At 39.3% G+C, this 22,179-nt stretch overlaps 1 protein-coding gene across 1 annotated transcript in view; it reads left to right on the top strand.

The window, feature by feature from the left end:
• cdh26.1 (cadherin 26, tandem duplicate 1) overlaps positions 1-2,646 on the top strand; it is a 35,071-nt gene extending 32,425 nt beyond the window's left edge. The window contains exon 19 of the mRNA XM_066672570.1: positions 1,420-2,646. Coding sequence (XP_066528667.1) covers positions 1,420-1,638 — 219 coding nt within the window. The 3' untranslated portion in view covers positions 1,639-2,646. The remainder of the gene's footprint in view (positions 1-1,419) is intronic.
• The last annotated feature ends 19,533 nt before the right edge of the window (positions 2,647-22,179 follow it).

Here is a 22,179-nt window from a genome sequence, read left to right as displayed (position 1 = left end):
ATATGAGTTTACACAGTGTAAAATAATATCATGCGACAAACCTAGCTTCCGCCTGCTGTCCTTAATCCTGTGATGTCATTTCCTTATTAATGAGCACACAGAGGTAGAAATAGAGATGGCCCTTTCTTTGTCCATAACTTTGTGGACACAGATATTCTGTAATCAATGTTCACCTTATTCCACCACGCTGCCTTTTTACACTTTGTTTATTCCACCTTTTTTCATTCCAGCAACTTTGTAAATTACAGAAGCATACGTGTGGTTTAAAGTTCAGTGGGTTGTGTGATTTATACAAACTTTTTTACAAACGTCAGTCTCGCATAGTCGCCTTTTTTAAGGTGGAACAAAAAGGCAAACGCCTGCCTCTTAAAGTGACATTTAAGGTGGAAGGAAAACATTGATGAGGAACACCCTATCTGGACTACTGACACTTTTAACACTAGAACCGCAGAGAGCCTGTGTTTATTTGAGCGCTGTGACAGACTGTACTGCCAGTGCGGTGTTGGTTTGGTGACGGAGGGAAGTCAGCGGCATTTGGAGTCAGTCACAGCTTCAAACCAGTGGCTTTCTGTGCTTCCAGGCCTCAGCTGGTCAGAGAAAGGCAATGCTTCTAATGTAAAGGTGGAAATGAAAATTCAGATATGAAGCTGGTGTATGCGCTCAGTTTGAGGTACCTCCAGCGGTAAAAACGGAGGCGGCTCGTTCGTCTCTTCAAATGGAGAGAAAACCCAGGAAAAGGAAGAGTGCCTCCGTGTCACTGCAGCTTTCTGTCAACTTTAACAGCGTTTAACTGTGTTCAGAGTCCAGGAAAAATGTATGTGTTTATGTGTTAATTATAGCTGTGGTTATAATCAAGATCAAGGGTCTGCTGACCCCAAAGTAAACAAAGATGGCCGTTCCTTCACTGTCGTGAAAAACAAGGTGAAGAGAAACCGTAAACTGTTGGAGCAGCTGCACATGAGCCTAAACTCGCCGTGCTGGTTGCCATTGCACTGTGGAGCAGTGTTCTCTGGAGCGATTAAGCTCCATCCCGTATGTCTGGGGTGAGCTGGAGTGGTGTGACTCAGAACTAAACAGCACCTGACTTTACTAATGTTTATTTTGTGGCTGAATGTCAACAAATCCTCACAGCAATGTTCTGACATCTGGGGTAAGTTCTTGCTAGAGGAGACTCTTAGTGCAGTAAAGAATAACACACTGCTGATGGTGTTAAGGGTGGAATTGATCAGATGTTGGTGCTGACATGCTTCCACTGATTCAGTGCTTGAAGGAGCCGGTGCACTGACACCTGGTGGCATGGATGTATCAGAGGATGTGTAACTCAACCTATTACCAACATGGCCACTCTTTTAGGAGCCACAAAGCATGTGTGTGCAGAGGATATTGGACCCATTCTCTCATTTTCTTTTTCATTTACAGAAGCTGCAAAAATTTCCAGAGGATCAGCTGGACTTTCCCCAGTGCGGCCCTCATGAGTACAGCCAGGAAGGCTCAGGCAGTCTGTGCAAGTCTCTGGACAAACTCTCCTTCAGCACAGACGAAGACAACCTGGACTTTCTCCAAAATCTGGGACCAAAATTCCAAACTTTGGAGGGGGTCTGTCAGAAAGCCGTGGAGGAGAAACATATAAAGCTATGAGATGTAGAAGCACTAAATCTGGACGGTGGATTTGTGTCGCTTGAATCCTGTGTGCGTAAGGTTTTCTAAGGCGTTGCGAGGCTTCATATGGTGTACATTCCTACCTTGTAATGCCTGGAATTTCTAAACCAAACCATATCAAAGTTTATTGGTCTCAGACATATTCATACACCGTACAACTGGCAGTAAAACCTGTTCTGATGACCTCTCCTTCTGTGAAACTGAAAACAAAATATACAGGGGTTCAAAACAAAATAGAGATTCAGTAAGAATAATATAAAATATAAATATATAGAGAGACATTAACATAACTGCTGGATTAAATGTGCAAAATAAGGTATAAAACAGAGAGCTAATAGAACTCTAAACAGTAAACAAAATAAGATACAATAGGGATTTAAAATGAACATAGAACGTGGTAAAGACATATACAGAGACTTTTATAACTGAGCTATAGATAATATGTAACGGCTGGATTTGAGACGGCTGGACAATGTCGTGGTAAATATTTACATTCATAAGTACAGAGTGCAAAGCGTGCAAAAAAGGCCATTTTTAGGATTTGTACAATGTGTACTAAATATAGTTCAACCTTCACAGGTGTAAACGTTACTTTAGAATGTACATCCAACATGAAAAATCTGCCTTAATTTTAACCCAAAACCTAATCCTAAAGTCCTTTACACACAGAGAATGTTTGTTCCAACAGCTTTAAATGTATTTGAGTGGAATGAGCACACACCGCTCCGGCCATGTGTGCTCACTGCCCCCTAGTGTTCACTAGTGTCTGTGTAAATGTGTGTTTCACAAAAAACAAATTCCTCTGTGTGCAGCACCGTGGCCAATGTAGGGATTCTAATTCTAAGTCGGATTCTAATTCTGATTCTGATTTTGATTTTGATTCTAATTCTGATTTTTATTCTCATTATAATTCTGATTTTGATTCTGATTATAATACTGATTCTAATTCTGATTTTTATTCTCATTATAATACTGATTCTAATTCTAATTCTGATTTTGATTCTGATTATAATACTGATTCTGATTTTGATTCTGATTATAATTCTGATTTTGATTCTGATTATAATACTGATTCTGATTTTGATTCTGATTATAATTCTGATTTTGATTCTGATTCTAATACTGATTCTAATTCTGATTCTAAGTCTAATTCTGATTCTAATTCTAATTCTGATTCTAATTCTAATTGTAAGTCTATATATATATATATATATATATATATATATATATATATATATATATATATATATCACTCCACTTTACAGGTGTGTTGTATTTATACCACACCAGGATGTCCTTTAGAGCAGCAGCAGTGACCTTCACCTTGAGCTTGTGTACATCATTACACAACTCTCTCACTGAGTGCATCACCACGTTACATTAAGAATCCTGAAGATATCATAGGGGTGATGTTGTACACACTTGTGCCAGGTGTAAGAAGGTATTATGGACACTAAATGCTGCCTTATGACCTTTGTAAAACTTTATGAGCACAAGATTCAAACAAACCTTTTAAAAAGTGATTTATTTTTTCTATTTTTGGGATTTTTCTATTAGATGTTGGAGACTTTGTGGCATGGAAGCAATGAGGGATGATTTTCATAATCACACTGATGGAGGTTATTTTGCATTTTCTGGACTATGTTCCAGTGCAGCTTTATGTGGCTAAAGAACTCATTTTTGTTAAAAACTCCAAAAAGACATAAAACCCTGTTAAAATTAAAAAATTGTCTGTTTTGTGGACTGGTCTCCAGATCTTTCTCTGTGGTGTAGGACCATATCAGATGGAGATAAGAGGTTGTGGTTTAAACTCTTTTTTTGGGGATTAAAATCTCCTGGAACATTGTTGGGTTTCCTGGTTTTAGCCGTATATGGTAATATTGGGTGAGTACTGAGTATGGTGTGACCTGCAATTGCACTGATCAGTTGAATGCTTGAATTAGTATTTTGTATTTTAGATTATCTATATTTTCAATTACTTTATTTCTAAGTTACTTCTGTGGTCGAATATGTTCTAGAAACTAGGTAAAATAATGACAAGTTTTGAATAACATTTTTTGCTGATTATATGTTGGACATTTAATATTCTCCTCCAAGCGTGTTGATATGATGTAATGGAATTAGCAGTTAATATCCTCCTCTAAACATGATGAGCATTACATTAATGATTCTGAAATTCCTTGGACTTTCCTGGGTAAGTGTTGTATATGAGTTTTATAGTACCCTATGTATTAATGAGTTGTAAATGTACTTATTTCAGGAAGTAATAAGTAAAACAATCTTATTACAATTTCAGAACAACATAGAATTAAGATGTAATTCACTTTAACGACACGTCACTAACAGGAGAGCAACAACACAAAACCCAAATATACTCACATTACAGTGAACATCATTCTCGAAACATACTGAATGTACTGTATAATAGCATTGAAGTCTTTAGTCTAATATTGATGTTACATCAATATGTCAACTACAAAAACATTGTTTTTCTCTCATCTTTATTGCTTTTTATCTCATCTTAGGCTTCAGATTAATCAGACAGGAGACGTCCTGTTAACTTGTAACTGAGGAGGTTCAGTATTAGAGTCTGATCATTAAATGGCAGTGTCCGAAACGTCCTAAAGACTCTTTACTGAGGCGGTGCTCTCAAAGGGGAGGGCGGCAGCTTGTGTCTGAATTGGGTGTTTGTATAAAACACTGCCTGCTGAATTTCCACCGTTTAATTAACTGAGTTTTGAAGGTAGCGTAGATGTATACTTCACTTACATTTCCTGTAATCCTGTGTCTCAGCACTGATTGTGGACTCAGTCAAGTATCTGTACAAGTTTAAACTAGATTTATCTCAACAACCTTTTCGTGCCATTATTCAATTCGTATATCTGTATTCTGGGTAGTGTATATTAGCGCACCAGTATTATGGCTGGCAAAGAGATGCTGGAACCACGCCCCCACAGCGCCCCCCCCCACGGGTGACGTATCCTTGGTTCCCATCTAAACTGTTGGAAACTTTGGCCGGTTCAATGGAGAGAAACAAGGGTCTGAGGATCAGGAAAGGAACAGGCTCAAGATCCAGAGTTTGTCTGGTGGAAAAGCGCTAAGACAGGTGTCTCAGTTAAAATGAAAGGTATCAGAGAAACGAATCCCCCTACTGGATCCACAGAACCATAAACTTCATAAACAATGAGTCTTAAACTTAAGATAAGTACTTACAAAGAGAGTAAGGTTTTAATGGGAGTGTATTATGTGTCATTCACTCTTTGAAGTGTTTCAAATGCAAATTTCACTGTAAATCCTATTTTAAATTGACCTCAAATCGGATTGTGCTGTAGAGGATGACCTCCAGGTGGCAGCATTGCAGGCACTGTGTTAATATGTCATTGTTCTTGCTTTGTACACATGTAAAAATGGTTTTACTCATTACCACATGATATTACAACTTAATGACTATTAAAAATGCATCTGTATCATCGGGCTAAGTCCTTATTACTAAGTGCTGTGCAGAAATCCCCTTCAAACTCCAGTTAAAGTGTTGGTAGTGTGGTATAATCCTGACTGAGGGACTGTCCTGAATGAGTGGTACATTCTCAGAAATGTCCAGCATCTTTCAGTAACAATGCTGAAGTGTGAGCCACTCTGTTCCTCTTTAACTGGATCATTCTGGTCTGAAATACAATGCAAAAGCCTACGCTGTAGAATCATTGGTGTAAACTTTTCGCAAAGAAGCACCACTGCTGGAGAAGGAAAAGTGTAATTAGAAAACAATCCATCAGTGTTTTACAGAATTGCCCTAAACTAGCCCAGGCCTCTGATCCCTGTGGTCTCCTCTAGATCCTTTGGGGGGTTTCCGGGTTCTCCCAGGCTTGCCAGAATACATAAATCCTTCATCGGATCCTGGGCTGTCCGCTGGGCCTCCTTCCAGTTGCCCGTGCCAAGTATGCCTCCATTAGGAGGCATCCTTATCAAATGCCTGAACCATCTTGAGCGGTCATAAGCACTCTCTCATAATCCACTTGTGGAATCCACCTCGGCTGCAGACTTCTCTGCAGACTTCTCTGTAGGCCTCTGTAGGGAAAAGCCAGAAGTAGAACTCCATCTGCAAAAGAGGCACACCACTTCCTGAGTCACCCAACGGAAGCCCTCCCCCCGCTGGCTACGCCTCACCACTTTCTCCATGAATATCATCAACAGGAGCGACGAGAAGAATTCCATAAAGTAAGTCTGAGCATTAGATGAAATAGGTGAAAAGGTAAATGTGATCAACAGGGGGCAGCACTTCTCTGTAGTTTTCTCTGATAAAGCCCTTTCAGCCCCAGTCATGGGTATAGAGTTATTCACTGCTGTTTTACCAATGTCTAAAATTTCCACCTTAAATGAGACTAAAAGTTAAAAGTTATTAAGATTACGTTATTAGTGGTGTTATTTGTATACTTTTATATTTTTAACGAAGCAGTCAACCTTTTATCAAAACACTGAGAATGACATTATTTAGTGCAGATAAGCCATGAGAAAAATACAGGGATTAAAATAAATAAATAAATAAATAAATATTGGAGAAATAAAATATATTAATTTAGTGTAATTCCTCTAAATGCAAAACAACAAAATAATAAAAAGAATATGAGGCAAAAAGGATAAAAATAAAATCACAAAACTGAAATAAATTGTAAGTTAAAAAGAAAAAGCATGGGCAGTGGAAACCAGAAACAGAAGCATTGACTAAAAAGGAAATGTTGATAATAGACTACATAAAGTAAGTTATATAAATATATTAATATTAAATATAAAACATGCTAATTGATATTTACTTAAAATTAAATAAGAATAATTACATTCATTCCAGTGTCACATGTAGCTCCCAGCTCATTCACCAGAGGTCCTCCTCCCCTGAGTACTACTTTGAGATTGTGAGTGTGTGAGAGGCTGTGTGTGTAGGAAACTGCCCACAGGTGTGTGTGTGAGTGACTGGGTGAGTGTGTGATACCCATTCACAGTAGACTCCAGACCGCAGCCCTGTTCAAGATGTAGTCCTTACAGAAGAGGAGGATAAACCTTCTCCACAAACTTTATTTAAAATTTTCTTTTATTAACTATTATTATTATTTATTAACGATTTTATTTTCTAATTTTCATGAGTGAATTTTTATGCGTAGATAGTATTTTATGAAATGTGAATTTTTTTATTTTTTATTTTTTGTAAAAATATTTTCTAAATGTGTATTTTATAAAGAATCCCCTGCAGACTCTTCACAACTGTATTTGAGTGCTTGTGTAGGTGGGGATTTTTCCTCTGAAGATCTTAGTCATGGTGATCAGACAGGATCATTTACAATCGACAGAAAAATACAGGTATCACATGATCACACCTACTCAGAAACAGCCACCCACATTTACAGTGACTCCACTGTAAACACAGCCATTCTTATAGGAGCAGTAAGGCATTTATCACCAGCAAAGAGGAGCACAAAACAATCACAAGGATATTTATTATTTTTACACTGATTTCTGTAAAGTGCAGCTCACATGGCTTGTATAAGTATGAATGACTGAATGAACAATAGACAGGATCATAACACGAGCCCCTGACTCTAACCCTGACCTCGACAGTAAACGTGACCCTAACTCTAACTCTAACACTAGGCCACCCTTTGCCACCAACATTAAACCTGTTTGGTTCCCATTTGTGAACCTAATTTAGTGTTATTCAGTGTGTAACCACCAACATAAGTTGGTTCCAAAACCAGAAAATCAATTCCCAGCTGGATCTAAATAATAGTAGATACTTCAGTGTGAACCATGATGGTGGCTGTATAATAAAATATAAAAAATATAAAAAAATAAAAACAAGAAAATGCTCCATTTATTTTGTTTTCTGGGGCCATAGTGTGACTCGAATCACGCTGGCTACTTTGTTCTCATTGTTCTCTGACCCCTCACCATTAACCACCATCATCATTTACTCTGGAGTAGAAATAGACTTAGATTAGCAACACTCAGACTGATGCTATTATTATTATTACCTTGATTCCGATTACTTCCATCACACTTACATCAATACTCTACTATCTACACGTAGCATAATGACAGACGAAACTGGTGATACTCTTCATTTCTATCAGTAGTTTGATCAGAGGAGGATGGTCCCCTGCTTTTTTCATTTGATTGATGCTCACATGCTCCTCAGTATGGCTCAGGAATTAGCATCATTTGTTACACATGTGTATCATATCTCGTCCTGATCTGACTACACTGTAAATCGTGGATAAACAATGGCACTGTCCTGACAGTTCTGTTTTACTCTGGCACTGAATATGGTGACGGTGATGAAAGGACCAAGCAACCCTTCAATGCTCTCTACTGATAATATATCCTTGTGTAAATCAGAGATGTGTGTTTCAGGATTATCAGTTGGTGTGTTACATAAACTTGACTTTTTTTATTATAGAAAGAGCAGAACAATGACCCAGCGAGGGTCATTTTGTGCAAAGGAGTAAGGACTCGGTTTCCTGTGATGTATTTGTTGCCTTCTACACCTTTTGTTTTGCCACTTCATGCAGTGAATATGTTGGGAGAGGCACAGGAGCTAAGGGAACCTCTGCAGCAGTTGAGAACTACAGAACACAAGGACACAACTACAAACCGGATTCCAAAAAAGTTGGGACACTAAACAGATAAAAAATAAAATTAAAATAAAAACTGAACGCAATGATGTGGAGGTGCCAACATATAATATTTTATTCAGAATAGAACACAAATCACAGATCAAAGTTTAAACTGAGAGAATGTATCATTTTAAGGGAAAAATATATTGTTTCAAAATTTCATGGCGTCAACAAATTCCAAAAAAGTTGGGACAAGGCCATTTTTTACCACTGTGTGGCATCCCCCCTTCTTCTTACAACACTCAACAGACGTCTGGGGACAGAGGAGACCAGTTTCTCAAGTTTAGAAATAGGAATGCTCTCCCATTCATGTCTAATACAGGCCTCTAACTGTTCAATCGTCTTGGGCCTTCTTTGTCACACCTTCCTCTTTATGATGCGGCAAATGTTCTCTACAGGTGAAAGATCTGGACTGCAGGCTGCCATTTTAGTCCCCGGATCCTTCTCCTACGTAGCCATGATGTTGTGATTGCTGCAGAATGTGGTCTGGCATTATCTTGTTGAAAAATGCAGGGTCTTCCCTGAAAAAGATGACGTCTAGATGGGAGCATATGTTGTTCTAGAACCTGAACATAGTTCTCTGTATTAATGGTGCCTTTCCAGACATGCAAGCTGCCCATGCCACAAGCACTCATGCAACTCCATACAATCAGTGAGGCAGGCTTCTGAACGAAGCATTGATAACAACTTGGGTTATCCTTGTCCTCTCTGGTCCAGATGACATGGTGTCCCCGTGTTCCATAAAGAACTTCAAATCGTGACTCATCTGACCACAGAACAGTCTTCCATTTTGCCACACTCCATTTTGCAAACGTCTGAGCTTGTGGAGCTTGCTTAGAAATGGCTTCCTCTTTGCACTGTAGAGTTTCAGCTGGCGACGGCGGACGGCACGGTGGATTGTGTTCACTGACAATGCTTTCTGGAAGTATTCCTGAGCCCATTCTGTTATTTCCTTGACAGTGGCATTCCTGTTTGAGGTGCAGTGACGTTTAAGGGCCCGGAGATCACGAGCATCCAGTAGAGTTTTATGGCCTTGATCCTTACGCACAGCAATTGTTCCAGATTCTCTGAATCTTTTGATGATGTTATGCACGGTTGATGATGATAACTTAAAAGTCTTTGCTATTTTATGCTGGGTAACACCATTTTGGTATTGCTGCACTATCTTTCTGCACAACAATGGTGGAATTTGTGATCCTCTTACCGTCTTGGCTTCAGAGAGACACTGACACTCTGAGAAGCTCTTTTTATACCCAATCATGTCATCAATTGACCTAATTAGTGTTAATTGGTCTTCCATCTGTTCGTTATATGCTCAATTTTCTTTTTCCAGCCACTTATTGCTACTTGTCCCAACTTTTTGGGGATTTGTTGACACTGTGAAATTATGAATCAACATATTTTTCCTTTAAAATGTTACATTTACTCAGATTAAACTTTTGATCTGTCATCTATGATCTATTACGAATAAAATATTGACATTTGCCATCTCCACATCATTGCATTCAGTTTTTATTCACAATTTGTTTAGTGTCCCAACTTTTTTGGAATCCAGTTTGTACATCAACTGCCTACAATGATGCTGGTATGAATTCTTCTTCTGACTCTAGGCCTGCTTTGGGGGTCATTTCCAAATTGAATGGGTTGTGTACATTCTATGGAACAGGAAATGCCCGGTGTTTTAGTAGCAACACAATTGATCAAGCAGATTTCTTTATGATCATTTAGAAAAGTATGAAATTAAATAGATGTCTACAGAAGAGTGAGAGGACACTGGCATGGTCTTCAAAATTATCCAGGAGTTGTATGAAACATTTGGAGAGTGACTCTCTAAAGGAATTTCCTCACACACTTTTTGCCTCATGGAAAATGTAGTCAAAATGTCCCATAATCATCATCATCATCATAATCATCATCTTTTCTTAACCCATTTCTGGTTTGCGGTATGTCCCGTAATGGGATGCTTAATTTACCAACCAGTTTGTGGAACATGTGAGTGATCCATAGTTGCGCAGAGAGTTGAAAAGAGTGGGGTGCATTATCCCTACTTATACATTTTTAGATGTTCGCAGAGATAGGTGGGAGGAAGAAGGTCAACTTTACAGGTCTCAACCAAGGACTTAGTCAGTGGTTATAGTCAAGTTCCTGTGATTGAGAAGAATACACCAAATACTACATTTTGTACTCTATTTGGCTTGTTTGAATTATACAGGATGCCTTTTGGTCTTTGCAATGCTCCATGTACTTCCATGTGTGGCTTGGGGCACAACACTCTGTCTGAGCTTCTGTAACTTGAAGATATCATTGTTCTCTTCCACAATACAGGAACTAGAAGGGCTGAAGGTAAGACTGAATGATTACTTCCATCACACTTACATCAATACTCTACTATCTACACGTAGCATAATGACAGACGAAACTGGTGATACTCTTCATTTCTATCAGTAGTTTGATCAGAGGAGGATGGTCCCCTGCTTTTTTCATTTGATTGATGCTCACATGCTCCTCAGTATGGCTCAGGAATTAGCATCATTTGTTACACATGTGTATCATATCTCGTCCTGATCTGACTACACTGTAAATCGTGGATAAACAATGGCACTGTCCTGACAGTTCTGTTTTACTCTGGCACTGAATATGGTGACGGTGATGAAAGGACCAAGCAACCCTTCAATGCTCTCTACTGATAATATATCCTTGTGTAAATCAGAGATGTGTGTTTCAGGATTATCAGTTGGTGTGTTACATAAACTTGACTTTTTTTATTATAGAAAGAGCAGAACAATGACCCAGCGAGGGTCATTTTGTGCAAAGGAGTAAGGACTCGGTTTCCTGTGATGTATTTGTTGCCTTCTACACCTTTTGTTTTGCCACTTCATGCAGTGAATATGTTGGGAGAGGCACAGGAGCTAAGGGAACCTCTGCAGCAGTTGAGAACTACAGAACACAAGGACACAACTACAAACCGGATTCCAAAAAAGTTGGGACACTAAACAGATAAAAAATAAAATTAAAATAAAAACTGAACGCAATGATGTGGAGGTGCCAACATATAATATTTTATTCAGAATAGAACACAAATCACAGATCAAAGTTTAAACTGAGAGAATGTATCATTTTAAGGGAAAAATATATTGTTTCAAAATTTCATGGCGTCAACAAATTCCAAAAAAGTTGGGACAAGGCCATTTTTTACCACTGTGTGGCATCCCCCCTTCTTCTTACAACACTCAACAGACGTCTGGGGACAGAGGAGACCAGTTTCTCAAGTTTAGAAATAGGAATGCTCTCCCATTCATGTCTAATACAGGCCTCTAACTGTTCAATCGTCTTGGGCCTTCTTTGTCACACCTTCCTCTTTATGATGCGGCAAATGTTCTCTACAGGTGAAAGATCTGGACTGCAGGCTGCCATTTTAGTCCCCGGATCCTTCTCCTACGTAGCCATGATGTTGTGATTGCTGCAGAATGTGGTCTGGCATTATCTTGTTGAAAAATGCAGGGTCTTCCCTGAAAAAGATGACGTCTAGATGGGAGCATATGTTGTTCTAGAACCTGAACATAGTTCTCTGCATTAATGGTGCCTTTCCAGACATGCAAGCTGCCCATGCCACAAGCACTCATGCAACTCCATACAATCAGTGAGGCAGGCTTCTGAACGAAGCATTGATAACAACTTGGGTTATCCTTGTCCTCTCTGGTCCAGATGACATGGTGTCCCCGTGTTCCATAAAGAACTTCAAATCGTGACTCATCTGACCACAGAACAGTCTTCCATTTTGCCACACTCCATTTTGCAAACGTCTGAGCTTGTGGAGCTTGCTTAGAAATGGCTTCCTCTTTGCACTGTAGAGTTTCAGCTGGCGACGGCGGATGGCACGGTGGATTGTGTTCACTGACAATGCTTTCTGGAAGTATTCCTGAGCCCATTCTGTTATTTCCTTGACAGTGGCGTTCCTGTTTGAGGCTCAGTGACCTTTAAGGGCCCGGAGATCACGAGCATCCAGTAGAGTTTTATGGCCTTGATCCTTACGCACAGCAATTGTTCCAGATTCTCTGAATCTTTTGATGATGTTATGCACGGTTGATGATGATAACTTAAAAGTCTTTGCTATTTTACGCTGGGTAACACCATTCTGGTATTGCTGCACTATCTTTCTGCACAACAATGGTGGAATTTGTGATCCTCTTACCGTCTTGGCTTCAGAGAGACACTGACACTCTGAGAAGCTCTTTTTATACCCAATCATGTCATCAATTGACCTAATTAGTGTTAATTGGTCTTTCATCTGTTCGTTATATGCTCAATTTTCTTTTTCCAGCCACTTATTGCTACTTGTCCCAACTTTTTGGGGATTTGTTGACACTGTGAAATTATGAATCAACATATTTTTCCTTTAAAATGTTACATTTACTCAGATTAAACTTTTGATCTGTCATCTATGATCTATTACGAATAAAATATTGACATTTGCCATCTCCACATCATTGCATTCAGTTTTTATTCACAATTTGTTTAGTGTCCCAACTTTTTTGGAATCCAGTTTGTACATCAACTGCCTACAATGATGCTGGTATGAATTCTTCTTCTGACTCTAGGCCTGCTTTGGGGGTCATTTCCAAATTGAATGGGTTGTGTACATTCTATGGAACAGGAAATGCCCGGTGTTTTAGTAGCAACACAATTGATCAAGCAGATTTCTTTATGATCATTTAGAAAAGTATGAAATTAAATAGATGTCTACAGAAGAGTGAGAGGACACTGGCATGGTCTTCAAAATTATCCAGGAGTTGTATGAAACATTTGGAGAGTGACTCTCTAAAGGAATTTCCTCACACACTTTTTGCCTCATGGAAAATGTAGTCAAAATGTCCCATAATCATCATCATCATCATAATCATCATCTTTTCTTAACCCATTTCTGGTTTGCGGTATGTCCCGTAATGGGATGCTTAATTTACCAACCAGTTTGTGGAACATGTGAGTGATCCATAGTTGCGCAGAGAGTTGAAAAGAGTGGGGTGCATTATCCCTACTTATACATTTTTAGATGTTCGCAGAGATAGGTGGGAGGAAGAAGGTCAACTTTACAGGTCTCAACCAAGGACTTAGTCAGTGGTTATAGTCAAGTTCCTGTGATTGAGAAGAATACACCAAATACTACATTTTGTACTCTATTTGGCTTGTTTGAATTATACAGGATGCCTTTTGGTCTTTGCAATGCTCCATGTACTTTTCAGAGGCTTGGGGCACAACACTCTGTCTGAGCTTCTGTAACTTGAAGATATCATTGTTCTCTTCCACAATACAGGAACTAGAAGGGCTGAAGGTAAGACTGAATGATTACTTCCATCACACTTACATCAATACTCTACTATCTACACGTAGCATAATGACAGACGAAACTGGTGATACTCTTCATTTCTATCAGTAGTGTGATCCGAGGAGGATGGTCCCCTGCTTTTTTCATTTGATTGATGCTCACATGCTCCTCAGTATGGCTCAGGAATTAGCATCATTTGTTACACATGTGTATCATATCTCGTCCTGATCTGACTACACTGTAAATCGTGGATAAACAATGGCACTGTCCTGACAGTTCTGTTTTACTCTGGCACTGAATATGGTGACGGTGATGAAAGGACCAAGCAACCCTTCAATGCTCTCTACTGATAATATATCCTTGTGTAAATCAGAGATGTGTGTTTCAGGATTATCAGTTGGTGTGTTACATAAACTTGACTTTTTTTATTATAGAAAGAGCAGAACAATGACCCAGCGAGGGTCATTTTGTGCAAAGGAGTAAGGACTCGGTTTCCTGTGATGTATTTGTTGCCTTCTACACCTTTTGTTTTGCCACTTCATGCAGTGAATATGTTGGGAGAGGCACAGGAGCTAAGGGAACCTCTGCAGCAGTTGAGAACTACAGAACACAAGGACACAACTACAAACCGGATTCCAAAAAAGTTGGGACACTAAACAGATAAAAAATAAAATTAAAATAAAAACTGAACGCAATGATGTGGAGGTGCCAACATATAATATTTTATTCAGAATAGAACACAAATCACAGATCAAAGTTTAAACTGAGAGAATGTATCATTTTAAGGGAAAAATATATTGTTTCAAAATTTCATGGCGTCAACAAATTCCAAAAAAGTTGGGACAAGGCCATTTTTTACCACTGTGTGGCATCCCCCCTTCTTCTTACAACACTCAACAGACGTCTGGGGACAGAGGAGACCAGTTTCTCAAGTTTAGAAATAGGAATGCTCTCCCATTCATGTCTAATACAGGCCTCTAACTGTTCAATCGTCTTGGGCCTTCTTTGTCACACCTTCCTCTTTATGATGCGGCAAATGTTCTCTACAGGTGAAAGATCTGGACTGCAGGCTGCCATTTTAGTCCCCGGATCCTTCTCCTACGTAGCCATGATGTTGTGATTGCTGCAGAATGTGGTCTGGCATTATCTTGTTGAAAAATGCAGGGTCTTCCCTGAAAAAGATGACGTCTAGATGGGAGCATATGTTGTTCTAGAACCTGAACATAGTTCTCTGCATTAATGGTGCCTTTCCAGACATGCAAGCTGCCCATGCCACAAGCACTCATGCAACTCCATACAATCAGTGAGGCAGGCTTCTGAACGAAGCATTGATAACAACTTGGGTTATCCTTGTCCTCTCTGGTCCAGATGACATGGTGTCCCCGTGTTCCATAAAGAACTTCAAATCGTGACTCATCTGACCACAGAACAGTCTTCCATTTTGCCACACTCCATTTTGCAAACGTCTGAGCTTGTGGAGCTTGCTTAGAAATGGCTTCCTCTTTGCACTGTAGAGTTTCAGCTGGCGACGGCGGATGGCACGGTGGATTGTGTTCACTGACAATGCTTTCTGGAAGTATTCCTGAGCCCATTCTGTTATTTCCTTGACAGTGGCGTTCCTGTTTGAGGCTCAGTGACCTTTAAGGGCCCGGAGATCACGAGCATCCAGTAGAGTTTTATGGCCTTGATCCTTACGCACAGCAATTGTTCCAGATTCTCTGAATCTTTTGATGATGTTATGCACGGTTGATGATGATAACTTAAAAGTCTTTGCTATTTTACGCTGGGTAACACCATTCTGGTATTGCTGCACTATCTTTCTGCACAACAATGGTGGAATTTGTGATCCTCTTACCGTCTTGGCTTCAGAGAGACACTGACACTCTGAGAAGCTCTTTTTATACCCAATCATGTCATCAATTGACCTAATTAGTGTTAATTGGTCTTTCATCTGTTCGTTATATGCTCAATTTTCTTTTTCCAGCCACTTATTGCTACTTGTCCCAACTTTTTGGGGATTTGTTGACACTGTGAAATTATGAATCAACATATTTTTCCTTTAAAATGTTACATTTACTCAGATTAAACTTTTGATCTGTCATCTATGATCTATTACGAATAAAATATTGACATTTGCCATCTCCACATCATTGCATTCAGTTTTTATTCACAATTTGTTTAGTGTCCCAACTTTTTTGGAATCCAGTTTGTACATCAACTGCCTACAATGATGCTGGTATGAATTCTTCTTCTGACTCTAGGCCTGCTTTGGGGGTCATTTCCAAATTGAATGGGTTGTGTACATTCTATGGAACAGGAAATGCCCGGTGTTTTAGTAGCAACACAATTGATCAAGCAGATTTCTTTATGATCATTTAGAAAAGTATGAAATTAAATAGATGTCTACAGAAGAGTGAGAGGACACTGGCATGGTCTTCAAAATTATCCAGGAGTTGTATGAAACATTTGGAGAGTGACTCTCTAAAGGAATTTCCTCACACACTTTTTGCCTCATGGAAAATGTAGTCAAAATGTCCCATAATCATCATCATCATCATAATCATCATCTTTTCTTAACCCATTTCTGGTTTGCGGTATGTCCCGTAATGGGATGCTTAATTTACCAACCAGTTTGTGGAACATGTGAGTGATCCATAGTTGCGCAGAGAGTTGAAAAGAGTGGGGTGCATTATCCCTACTTATACATTTTTAGATGTTCGCAGAGATAGGTGGGAGGAAGAAGGTCAACTTTACAGGTCTCAACCAAGGACTTAGTCAGTGGTTATAGTCAAGTTCCTGTGATTGAGAAGAATACACCAAATACTACATTTTGTACTCTATTTGGCTTGTTTGAATTATACAGGATGCCTTTTGGTCTTTGCAATGCTCCATGTACTTCCATGTGTGGCTTGGGGCACAACACTCTGTCTGAGCTTCTGTAACTTGAAGATATCATTGTTCTCTTCCACAATACAGGAACTAGAAGGGCTGAAGGTAAGACTGGGAATTTTTTTTTTTTTTTCTTCTTTAGGGTGTGGTTATTGTCAGGATGCTGGGGGCAAACTGTGATGGGTTAGAAGTGTGCTGGAAATATATATTTTAGTTATATTTTGGGGGCTGTATTGGAACTCTTATTTTAAATACATTTTCCCCATCCTGGCCAGTAGAGGACATACCAGATGATTGGGCTAATGAAATGGTCTGATGAAAGCAGCCTGGGGATTGACTGGTCCAAATTGAGAGCATGTATATAGACTGGGTTAGAAGACACCGGTCTATAAAATTTGCTGTGTTAGTTTGTCATGCGACGTTTTTGTGAATTTATATAAACTCTTTTCATGTTTTGGCGAGTTTGTTTACAAACAAGGGCCTACAATGCTTACGTTTAGTTTTTTTATTATATTGACATCTTAGTTACAAGTTCAATAAATCTTAAAACCGCTTGTTCACAAACGTAATTTCAGTTGGTTTCTACCTAATGAACAGTGTTTGCCTCAGTGTTTTATGCTTCATGATACATCTAATAGATATCAGTGTCAGAATAATTAATGACACAATAGAAATATTGGTGAACCAAGAGTGACTTTGAAGAATTTTGCTCTAAAATTAGTTTATTAGTCAAGAGTCATGTTGCAAAAATGATAGAATTGAACATTAGAGCCACAATAAATCATGATACTTTTACTTTTCATACTTAAGTACATTTGAAGGCAACTACTTTTGTTCTTTTTCTGACTTTTACTTTCACTGGAGTAATATTTCACCTCGGGTATCTGTACTTTAACTAAGTACGTGATTTGTGTACTTTGTCCACCACTGTTGCTCACACATGGTTCCTGAAAAGCAAGTAGCACCGGATAGCACATGGGTCCCAGGAATACTGAACAGAACCGACTTCTTTTAGTGGAAAAGCACTAAACCTCACCTTAACTTCAACTCTAAACATGTCCTTGACACTAACCCTCTTCCACAGTATTTATCACCCCAACCTTTAACCTAACCCTTCACCATGTGGGTGGTTTTAGTAGCAGTGTGTGTCATGCATTAGTGCCACAAAATACATTACCCTGACTCATTGTTTGTGACACATTTGCTGTGATGAAATTTGGACAGACAGTGTATAAATCCATTGCTCAATATTACATCATTATTTCTCAGAAATGTACAAACTACAGCTGTGCCAGTAAAATAAAGCTCTGTCTCTCTCTACACAAGTCAGAACAGTCCAAGAACTGGATCATCTCACGGCACTCTGAGAAGTAGGAATATTTGAGACACAGATGAGATTTAACTACAGACTGTAACTTGCGAACTTGATGTAGGAACATCTCAGAATCAGGCCTCAATCTCTTAACAGGCCTCAATCAGCATCTCAAGGAGAGCTTTTCTCCGAAGGTGTTTTTCTCAGAGTTCTGCACAGCTGCGTAAGCTAAAACACGGCTGTTACAAGCTTGTATCTGCAGAGAGTGGGTTTGTGGTTGAAAGCCTGAGGGGGTTTAGCTGGAAGGGGTGGAACTGTTTCAGTTTCAGATGTTTCTGAGATTCCTGTGACTGTATTATCACCGGAAAACACAAGTCTCTACTGTCCACAATGCAGCTATACTCCTCTGCAGCCATCCTATCTCTTTATGGAGAGAGTGAATAAAAAAATGGCATGAACTAATTATTGACAATGTAAAATATATTTAGATATTTGAGGTTAATTGGGTAAAGCTTATAATAAAATACATTTAAACTGAAAAAAAAAATGTAACACTGCCACTGATCTTTGTAAATATTGAAATTAATTACAAACTGGGGAAAATGATTGGAAGTAAATGAATAGTATTTTTTAATAATAAACAACAAGTCGTAACCCTAACGGTGCGTATCCACTGCACATGAATTCATCGTCTGGAATTGCGCACCCAATGATTTTCAATTGGTAGTAGCAAAAAAATGCACAAGGGATTGTGGGATTGGGGGCAGAATGAGATCAGAAAAGCTGAGCTGGCTTCAACTTTATGTAGCAGTCCCGCCACACTGACCAATCAGGCAAAAGCAACATTAGTGTTAGGGTTAATGTGTGGTGTATTTAACTGAGTGGTTAATCTCCATATTTATAGCTGAGTAAGGTTTTCTTTTTATTGTAAATTTGGGTGGGATTGTGTGTCAAACCAAACCCAAAAAATAAATAAAAATAACTACAGTTTTAAATGGCATTAATATTTAATTCAAAAAGGCCTTTGGATCCAAGTTTACAATAGAAATCTACTGGGAGATAATGCATTTGAAATTAATTTGAAATCCATCGCTTCTTGAGACATGTTCCTTGGAGTCCTGTGTTGTAGAGTCATGCCCCTTGCGGCGATGCACTGGTGAATGGAGTGACCTGATTATTCCACATTGGACTCGCCCTGACACTAAGCCTCAAGCAGTAAGTATCAACCTAATCATAAACATAATCCTATATCATGCAGGTGTTTGTATTAGCAATGTGTGTGTGTGTCAAGCTTTAGTGCCATCATTAATGTCTAACCTCACTGATACCATCTCGTGTCTAGACTAGTTTTACTTGGAGAGAGAGGGTATTAATCTATTGCTTATTAATACTTCATTAATCATTATTTCTCTTTCTTTCTCTCTACACAAGTCTGGAGACAGGTGAATAATCGCAGACTGTTCTCACAACTCTGCGGAAGCTAAATCTGGCTAAATGCTAAAAGCTCTTATCTTATCTTATTAGAGTGGGTTTGTGGTTGAAAGCCTGAGGGGGTTTAACTGGTTGAGTTTATCATCTGAAAACACAAGTTGTTTTTAATCTTCTGTTTTTATGCAGAAAATGCATTGAAATAATATTTTATTATTGACTGTGACAATTATATTCCATTTTGTAGAGAAAAACTGCATAAGGCTTAAAATCAAATATTTATAAACTTTAAATTAGGATTTTAAAATAAGTGTTACATTCTTTTAGATTTTAATTACCACTGTTTTTGCAAAAAAAAAAAAACTGATGGAATGCATTAGAAATAATTGACTAGTATTTTAGAAAACACAATAATGTGTTTATTTTATGAAAATTTATAGAAGCATTTAGCCTTAATATTTAAAGCAACACTAGTTATTAATTGTACCTTAAAATTGCAGCTTCAAAATGCTTCACTGAGCTGTAGTAGAGAGAAAAGGGCCTCTGTCACTTCTACTCTGGGCTCAGCACTGCAGAAACTGCACTATGTAACTTTTGGACGAGGGCATGAAACCACTACCCCACCTCCCCTGCTTACTCCTCCTTGATTTCAGGACAGTGCTGTAAAAGTGAAGTGCACCCTGCAACAGTAGAGGATCCCAGGAGTAAAACCACCAAACCTTACTTCGTGTTACTTTAAAATTCGCTCATCACAGGGAGATGCCTCATGAGCCAAAGGAAGCAGACAGTACACGGTGTGTATAATCCCTAAAGAAAAGAATAAAGTGAAATGTGATGCTCTGGACCAGCTGCATATGAGTCTGGAGTCATTATTCCCCATGTCTGGACTCTCCTATGAAAGTATAACCTCCTCACCCCCCACCCCCAGCACTGTGCACTCACAGATTGGTGGATAAAACTTAATCAAATACCTTTGCGTTAAGTGTAAGTCTCAGAACTGCTCATCAGACGTAAACAGATGACCTCACTGATTTTATCTCTGGATGTGATCAAATCATCATGGCAGTGTTGCCACATCTACTGTAAGAAAAGCAGACTGTACTGTCATTGTTCTGCAGCATGTAATAAAAGTGTTAGAGATGAGATACTTCTGATAAACTCCTGTCGTTCCGAGAAAGAGGAGAATGAGACAAGATTGAGACTCCTGCTGAGACATGCACCGCTTTTGAGTTTCTCTCATTTTTCTGAGCAATAAAAGTTCCCCTTCAGGCCCGAACCGCTCAGATTAACCCTTTAACCGTGTAAACACTTTTTTTTACCCTTCAGAAATGGGAGGGGCTTTATACGTGAGAATCCTGTTTGTGCAAAATCCCAAACAACGTCAACCTCTCAAACATTTTTTCAAGATGAAATAATGAGTACAGCCCAGTGTCTTCTCAAGTTGCTCTGCACACTTTGTTTACCCCCTTTCATCATGTCCTTGTACGGTCAGGACAACAGATGGACTACGGTTTGTAAATGTACAGTCTGTAAATGAATTGCAGGAGCATTGTTTTTGCCAACATAAGTCCTGTTCAAGTGCTCTGTTCTTTCCCCCTGTCAGCTCAGAACGGTGAACAGGTTTTATTATTTCAGGTCCGTGGTTCGGAGTATATGCAAATTCAGGATTTTTGCTGTGACTTGTTCGTCCTGTTCTGTGTCTGAATCTCTCTTTGTGAATTCTACATTTCTGAGGAACACTGCTGATACAGAACCACCCAGTTTTAAAGGAAATACCAACTGACTCGTAAAATGTATTTCATATAAAATCTAATACCAAAGTATTGTTGATTTAAATTACACCCATCAGCCACCACAAGATTAAAACCACTACCAAGTGAAGTGAGAAGCACTGATGATCCGGTTACAGCACCCCCTGTCGAGGGTTACATCAGGCAGTGAGTGAACGGTCAGTTCTTGAAGGTGATGTTGAAGCAGGAGAAAAGGTCAGTGTAAGGATCCGAGGGCCACACTGTGATGGCTATAATGTTTGGGCAGTCTCCAAAACTCAGGTGTGTGGGGAGTTCCCAGTGTGCAGTAGTCAGTATCGACCCAAAGTGGACAGAGGATGTACTGAGGCTCTCTGATGGTGGAGGGAGAGAAGGTGACTCTGTCTGGTCCAATCCCAGAGATGGTCTGCTGTAGCACCACCAGTCTGCTGTGATTGGTCAGTAGTCAGACAGACATTGTTTAAGTTGAACCTATGAACTACAGGAACATGAACTCCTCTCCTCAACCAAGTGGGAAAAATATGCCGCTTTGTATTTGTTTTTTTCCTGGCACCTCATGTACACTCTGCTCCATCCCAAACAACGACCTACTCCCTACATAGTGCAGTTTAAAGATTTATAAAAGCTGAACCTTCCTTCTGTGGCCCAAAAACCCCACAGAATCCAACCGGATCGCTCTAATTGAAAGACTATTTCAGGCTTTACGGGCTAACCCACAGCAGTGGAAGAACACTGTACTTAAGCAGAGTTTTTGTCCTCTAAACTCAGTAAATTCACTCCTTTCACTTTTGTTTTTAATTCAAGATTATCACCATGTAGTCTCGCATTGCCTGATTCTCAAGAGAGAGAGAGAGTCTGCTACCTTTCTCCACCTAACATGACCAAGAACAGCCTACTACTGCAGGAAAAGAAATTTGACTCATACACAACGGACCAATCACACTCTGCTATTCTGGACTGGCGTGTGGAACGACATGATACAAGGAAGTGCACATAGGCGGATGTACAGAGAGCCAATCAGAACGCAGTTGGCAGAGTCCTGAGGCCAGGTTAGTGGACTGAAAGTATCAGACTCCCAACCTACTTGTGGGCGGAGCATCTGTGGGTGAATCTAATCACAAAGAGTCTGCCGAACGG

This window comes from Hoplias malabaricus, chromosome 5 (assembly GCF_029633855.1).
Source record: "Hoplias malabaricus isolate fHopMal1 chromosome 5, fHopMal1.hap1, whole genome shotgun sequence".
Lineage (NCBI taxonomy): Eukaryota > Metazoa > Chordata > Actinopteri > Characiformes > Erythrinidae > Hoplias > Hoplias malabaricus.
Note: the sequence above shows the minus strand (reverse complement) of the source record. Positions and strands in the feature narration are given on the sequence as shown.